The following is a 7,696-nucleotide window of genomic DNA, read 5'->3' as shown; positions in this document are numbered from 1 at the left end:
AGAAACAGAAAAAAAAAACCCATTTGCGTTCATTTGAGTCATTGTTTTCTCCCTCCAGTCACATCTGATGGGGCTTTTTATTATTTGTGAAATGAAAAGCTAAATTAAACCTGACGAAAAAAAAAGAGGGCAGGATTGATTTACTCGCTGTATTGGTAAATATGACCACGTGATCCATGTAACCAATCCCTGTAGATGCAGGCCAGCAAAAATACTATGATTGTTCATAGAGGGAAGCTTCCCGTAACAGTGCAACCCTTATTATATGAGTAGGAAGAGATCAAAAATGTCTTCCAGTGGCACTCTCAGTAACTGCTATGTGGACGCTATGTTGGGGCAGGAGCCGGAGGATGTGTACGGTGCTCGCTTTATTCAGGCTCCACACATGGTGACCCCGAGGCCGTCAGGTGCTGGGGACAACGCAGACTTCTCCTCTTGCAATTTTGCACAAAAGTCCGCCGTTTTCTCGTCGTCCTGGTCCTCGGTTCACCCGCAGGGGATTTATCACCCGTACGTGCACCACCACCACCACCACCACCAGCCTCATCTCCCCGCCTCGGACGGCAGATATGTAGGCGTCCGCTCCTGGATGGACCCCATCTCCAACCACGTTTCGTTTGCCGGATTCCACTCTAGCAGTCGGCCGTACGGGACAAAGCCGGAGGTCTTGTCGGCGAAAGCTCCGGAGTGCGACGCGCTGGAGGCAGAGGCTCGGCCGCTCGCCGGGGAATACGCGTGCGGAGCGTCGGAGTGTCCAGAAAAAGCGACCAAAGAGCACAGTGGAAGCGAGCTTTCGAGCCACAGCGAGCCCAGAGAGGAGAAACAACAACAACTTGACCCGAGTAAGTAAACGAAATAGCCGGTCCTGATTTACAACCCTAAGAACTGTATGAGCTGGGTGTGTAAAACTGGAGGTTTTACTAACCTATAAAAGTGTCTCGTACTATACCGCGGCTCGGGAAGGGGAAAAACCCGCCCTGCGCTGGTTATTACAGGGGATCCGAAAGTTTTTCATGTCACAAGACACCCAAAATAGATACACACTCCGTGCTGATGAGATTTTACCCGAGGTAGACTTCAGGGACACATACAAGCCTGGTTCCTTTTCTTCTTTTTGTTGAGACCCACTAGTAAAAACAGGAAAACAGTCTCTTTTTTGCGCATTTTCTCATTGTCTGTCAAATTCAACTGTCCCTCATTCCACTTTACATCCTCCTGCGACCACACCAGTGTCCTCTCAGCTGCCCGCTTTGGCAACCATTTACTGAAGTCACCGAAGTTTAAAACCAAATGCACCCCCCTCGCATGTGTCTTTGCCCTCACGCGCTATCTGTCCCCCTGTTTCTGCAGACAACCCCGCGGCGAACTGGATCCACGCACGCTCCACGAGAAAGAAGCGATGCCCGTACACCAAATATCAGACTTTAGAGCTGGAGAAGGAGTTCCTCTACAACATGTACTTGACGAGAGACCGACGCTACGAGGTCGCCCGCATACTCAGTTTAACCGAGAGACAAGTGAAGATCTGGTTCCAGAACAGGAGGATGAAAATGAAGAAGATGAACAGAGAGAGGAGCGGCAAGGAGCACTTATGAAACCACCGCTGCTGCCCTTTCACACATTTAATGTTTGTACCAAGGAAGCCATCTGAACAATTACAGTTATTGTTTTGTTTTTTTTTGGTAGGAGCCTCGGTAGCCATTTTTTAGAGCCTCTAGGTAGCGTGTTGCGTGTCAGTGTCATAACATGTGGGCCGAATATGCGCCAAAATCACATGTGCAGGCATTTGTCTTGACGCACAGATCCGTCAAGCCATCAGAAATCCTCTGTGTTGTACACTTTGACACACACACACAGACGCACACGCGCGCGCACACACACACACACACACACACACACACACACACACACACACACACACACACACACACTGGGACGTGAAGGCGGTGTCTCAGATTTGTCCAGCGTCCCCCCACAGAGGGAAACGTGCCTATGTGTGTAATGCTTTTATAGTTGTTAAGAATGTGGAGTTGCATATAAAACATTTTCACAGCTCGAACTACTTGGACTGCTGTCTGTGTCAGCGCACACACACACACACACACACACACACACACACACACACACACACACACACACACACACACACACACACACACACACACACACACACTGCGTCATTGACCCATTTTCTTGGTAAAACATTGTTGACCATGAGGTGTGTACGGCTGAAAAACTGGAAGGGAGCTGGTGCTGTATTTGAGGAAAGGAAATTATCAATTTTATCTTAAATACGAAAATTTACATTAACATGTTTCCCTTGAACACATTTAACACCTTTCTCTGCACCGTTGGGTTATTTCATTTGAGTAATTAAATTTTAGGTTTAAAGTAGATTAAAAAAAATCCTCGAGGCCTTGTTTAGAAAAAGACTGCAACTGAAGCACACCAGGAAAATTAAACCCGAGATGTAAACCACCCGAGTCAGCGTTTGACAGCTGGATTTTCCTAACTGCAGCCAACACATGAGATGAAATGAATTCAAATCCCTTTTTAATCCTAAACGAGGTTGCATTTTATCTGTTAAATTCCACTTTTTTTTTCAAAAATAGTGAATTAGAAAGGTGGAAGAACGAGTAATAAAGTGTTTACGAGTGGGAGAGGTGTTGCGGCGGATTTCCAATTTATTGTCCAACTTGTACGAATAATGACTTTAAAGCAGGAAGAAACGCGCTCCAATAAAGCTATAGAAATGGCTAGACGTCTGGCCTAAATGACTTTATGGCCCGGGCCAGTAATTACACTCTCCTTTGAAACCCCCTTTTTCTTGGGCGTTTGTGTCTGTTGCTGACAAACAGAATGTGGACACTTTTCCACAGGGTGTCTGCTCGGTGAATTGTTTCAGCGGAAATCACCCCCACCTTAATGGTCACGTTTATTCATCAACTGCACTTCCCACCGATGGGAAAAAAACTTCACTTTGACTGGTGTCCCGTGCAGTCCTACAGTCTGATGAATTTATTTAATTTTGACACTGAAAACCAGGCCGTAGGTGAAATCACAGCGGGCTAAACGAGATTCAGTTAAATAGACTTTGATGATTTTTTAACTGTTCTTGAAATGATGCAAATGGGGGGATAACGTTTGTGACTGCACCAGTCAAATGAAATGGGAAAGCCTGATCTGTGCAGAGAGGGATACAGTGTGTTTATCTCTGCTGGAGCCCCGCAGGAGAAGTAATGAGGGCGCTAGAGGGCGATATTGTTCTTTTAGTTTCAGTTACTGCAATTCATTCACAGCTGGATCGTGAAGGCAGCACATGGACCGTACCATTCAACATGCACTCATGGATTCATTGATTTATACGAGGAAGAAGAAATATATTGTGAATGTCTGATCATCTTTTAGAAAATTGGAGGTTTTCAGATTGTGAATGTCCAGAGTTAGTATGGGGTTCGAGTTTATAGTATTTAAAAACTAAAAAACAATCGTCACGCTACTTTAACGGCTGAAACCCCAATTTATGTTCATAATCCCCTATTGCATTTATTTATATGCACATTTAGAACAAAAAAAGTCTTGATAATTTCCAGTCACCGCATCAGTGTGTCATGCATTTGCGCAAATGCGCAGCCGGTTCTAATGGACAGAGAAAAGGCTTAGTGAGGCCAGGAGCGGCCCTCAGCCCGTCATCCTTTACACAAGAAAACACAGAAACAATTAGAGTCAACCATCAGATATATATTCCTCTAAATTTCCCCTCCACGGGCCAAATATCCTCCTCCAAACTGATTCAGTACTGTAGCTGCCTTTACTGCCTAGAGTGTAAAGTGAGGTAATGAAAATATCGATGACAGATTAATATTTCATGTCAGCTCCGCGGTGTTTCTGGAGCGACCAGACATGACAGCTACTCTGTAATGTGTTTTTTTTTTTAACCCATAATTCTTAAATTTAACTTTCATATTCAGGCAGTGTGGCAACGTGTGTGTTTACGCTTGAATCGCTGACTCAACAGAACAATAGCCTAGATTATTTATTTATTTGTCTTATGCTAGAGCCTAGTGAATAAAATAAACAAAAACAAATATATACGACGTAGAATAACTAGCTATTAAAATTAAAAACCACAATAAATTAAATAAGAATAATCAAAACTATGTGACAGTGAATTAACTCATCTCTGTTATCTGATGTGAAACGCTCCGACCATCAGGCTTCAGGGCTGATGCGCTTGATGTACATCAATCGTTGCTGACTTGCAGCTGAAAAGCAGATTATAAGAGCTTTAAACTCCATTTGACACATCAGATGAGAAGCTTTTCTGCTTTTCTTAATTCAGTCTGCAGAGGAAGAATAAGAGGCGCCTCCCTCGGCGTCTGCTGCCGCGTCCCGAGGAGTTAAAGCGAACATTAGTTCAGTCATCGCCCTTAAAAGTGATGATTGTCATGAGGTTCCCAGTTGTTCAAAGCGTCCAAACACTGACAGCCAACGGCGGCGCCCAGAGAGCGCGAGATGGATACGAAATATTGAAGCAATTAGAGGAAATGTTGAATTGATTATTTGCGTCTTGATCTGACGTCTTGATGAATTGAGCTACACGCGTGATAAGTACAGTGGAATGGAGGCCATGAGGGGGCTGTCACGGCTGAAAACTTGACCCCAGGATGACGATGTTCAGCTCCTTCATTCAAAAACCTTTGACTAACTCGGTTGAACATCTTTCTTTGTGGGATTTCTGTCAGTATGGCAATTTTCACGCAGTGATCTTCACTGCTCATCGTCATGTGCTTCTTTCTGTGCAGGCAGTGAGTGCGGTCAGCTCTTTCACTCTTGCCATTAGCTGCAGTCACATTGCACCGTGTGTATGTATGTATGTGTATGTATGTGTGTGCTGTGTTGCTCCACATCCACACAAGTCCAGCCTTATTTCTGCCCCGATAATAGCTGTGAAAAACACGCGTCACCGATTTGAACCAATTTGGACTAGTGTTTGAGCTTTTTTCAGAACAGCGCAGAAAAATCCTTTAAATAGACAATATGTAAAGCAGCAGGATGAAGGGGAAGATATTTCCTGTGTGTGTGTGTGTGTGTGTGTGTGTGTGTGTGTGTGTGTGTGTGTGTGTGTGTGTGTGTGTGTGTGTGGGAGAGAGAGAGAGAGCCTATTTCTGGAATCCTTACTTCAGTTATGCATTTAACCAGGCCTGTATTAAACTTCAGTGGGAGATTTGAACCCATTAACCTAAGTTTAAACAAGCTTCCCTCATCTTTTTAAACTGAGTGTAGAACAATCGAGGCCTGTGACGCCATGTGACGCGCAGGTATTCTGTATGTTTGGATCCAGTCTGAAGTGCGAAGGCCCACATTCAACAGAGCCTTCTGCAATGTGTTTCCATTGGAGAAAGAGACCGAGTGAAACGGTGTCAGTGTAACAGTGCAGCTTGATGGAGTGCATGAACGACACTGAGCATAGGTGAGGAGCCTGGAATGGATCTGGAGATATAACAACGAATGTATAGTACAGAAGTCTGCAGCGGTCTGCTCGGCGTGCATGGAAAAAATACCTTTAATCACTGGTGCCATCTTTACTTGCTTGGCAGCAGATTTATGGTTACAAGTTCCAGAAGAAAATAGAGTACAGCACTGAAATTATCAGCGCAGCAAACAAGGTGGACAAATAATAAATAGATAAATGAAAGAAAATCTATATTTGTTTTAATTTCCGTAACAGGCCGTGCGGGATGTTCATGTCACATCTCCAGAACCAACACTTTGAACCAACACTTTCCTGTTAGGCACCTCTCTATTTTTAAGACGTCTAATTTCAGTTCGCTCCAGCAACAATAAGGACGTTTTTATTTTAAATAGTAATTACGTGCGCGTGGAGCTGCTCATTTCCCGTGCTGGGCTTCGATCATTTACCTGGAATGAAAGGAGGTTGATTTGGCTTCATGTTGTCAAACATTAGCTGGATTAGTTGGAACACTGTGAGAGGAGAGGGTCGCGGAGCAGCCCACCGTACCCATTATGGATTAATACGCAAACATGGAGACCTGCTGCCCTGTGAGACGTGCTGTCCTGGTGGCTTCCACATCTTTATTAGTCCTCTAGGTGTCTGACAGTGTCGCAGCCACCCCCACCCACCGACCCCATGTCTGTCTCAATATATAAATATTTATACATATATATATTTCGATATCAATCAGGAATTTTAAACTAAAAGCAGTGAAAGTAAATGCTGGCAACACCCAGTCTGCTTTTCAGTTTTTTAATTTATATTGTATTTTGTGCTTCAAAGGCCTTAAAGTGCGTAGTGGGTAACCACATAATTTGTGCGGCTCTTACTATTTAGCAGACCTGGAGCGTTTGTTTGCTAGATTTCCCCCATGGCTCTCCATCATCTGTTTATGTGCACTGGCCCACATGCTGGAGCTAACACCGTTTGTCCGGTGCAACGTGGCGGCTCTCTGGCCTCAGACACGGGACAACGACATCATGTCAGAAGAATGAGCAGACAAACACAGTCCTGCATCTTCATCTCTCTGCACCGAGACTAAAGCGACGTTAATCCGCGCTCCCCCTCCAACAGAATGGCCTCTCCCCAACGCTGGACTAGAGTTACAATAAAGTCATAGTTGCGTAATGCAACAAATCCTGATCTCTTGCAACACACGCGCACGCACGCACGCACGCACGCACACACACACACACACACACACACACACACACACACACACACACACACACACACACTCGCAGCTATAAGACAGGAAACCAGAGACCGAGCCATAGCCTGACTATAAATCGCACCGTGCTGACTCTGGCATGCCACCAGACGAGCGAGAATGAAATTCCTCTTTGCAGCCGAAATGTACACACGGCGGAGTTCGCGTTTGCCATGTTTAGCCTTTAAATCTCCAGGGTCAATCAAGTGTGAGACACTCGGGCCATTAATTTATCTCTCCCTAATTTTATACACATTTCTCTGAGTATCGCCGGGCCTGCGCGAGCGCGTGGAGAAGGCGGTGATGTGTTCATACACAGCAGCAGGAGAGATCGATTTGAAACATGTTTTATCGCCTCGAACAGGAACTGAGCAACAGCACAGACAAGACCTGTTTCACAATGTTAGACTATTTTTCATCATTCATTTTTAATCTTCATTTGCACACAAGTATGATTTATAGTGGAGCTTCTTTTTTTTATTATCATGTGGCTTTTAATTAATAGTTGGAGGCCGCTTATTGGAAAACACCAAAAAGAAAAGATAAAGTAAAGTTCGTCGTCCTTTCTTTGGTACGAAAAGCTTCCGTTCGACGCCAAAATAATCTACACATCATTTCTTATAAACTCTAATGTTTTTATTCTCTCTTTTTATTAGATGTTAAACATAAACACTTTCACTCTGAGCAATGCAAGCGTTGCGTCATCGGGATTTTGCCATATGAAAAAAAGGGGGGGTAAATTTAATTAACTAAAATCTTCTGCTTTCTGTGCTGTACTAAAGATATTGCACTGTGCTGAAGCTAAAATATTTTAAGGCTACAGACAAGCTGCTCCTTTGTGCGTCAAGATACAAACATTTTATGGTTGACTGACAGAAAGGGGGGAAAAAGCAGGAGGGGTAAAGGGGGGGACATGGAGGGGCTTCAGCCATTATGCGCAAAGATGGGCAGAATTGCTGCAGTCGAAATTC

At 44.4% G+C, this 7,696-nt stretch overlaps 1 protein-coding gene across 1 annotated transcript; it reads left to right on the top strand.

The window, feature by feature from the left end:
• Window positions 1-265: 265 nt before the first annotated feature.
• hoxd9a (homeobox D9a) lies at window positions 266-1,595 on the top strand. Its single transcript, XM_041950777.1, has 2 exons — window positions 266-842; window positions 1,351-1,595. The coding sequence occupies exons 1-2, from the start codon at window positions 266-268 to the stop codon at window positions 1,593-1,595; spliced, it is 822 nt and encodes a 273-aa protein (XP_041806711.1).
• The last annotated feature ends 6,101 nt before the right edge of the window (window positions 1,596-7,696 follow it).

This window comes from Chelmon rostratus, chromosome 13, assembly GCF_017976325.1.
Source record: "Chelmon rostratus isolate fCheRos1 chromosome 13, fCheRos1.pri, whole genome shotgun sequence".
Taxonomy (NCBI): domain Eukaryota; kingdom Metazoa; phylum Chordata; class Actinopteri; order Chaetodontiformes; family Chaetodontidae; genus Chelmon; species Chelmon rostratus.
This window is presented reverse-complemented; position numbering and strand designations above follow the sequence as displayed.

Bases quoted from the DNA above. Each gene is read 5' to 3' on its own strand.
- hoxd9a (XM_041950777.1), top strand. From the start codon at position 266: ATGAGTAGGAAGAGATCAAAAATGTCTTCCAGTGGCACTCTCAGTAAC. The intron at 843-1,350 runs GTAAGTAAACGA...CTGTTTCTGCAG, and splicing joins ACAACAACAACTTGACCCGA to ACAACCCCGCGGCGAACTGG.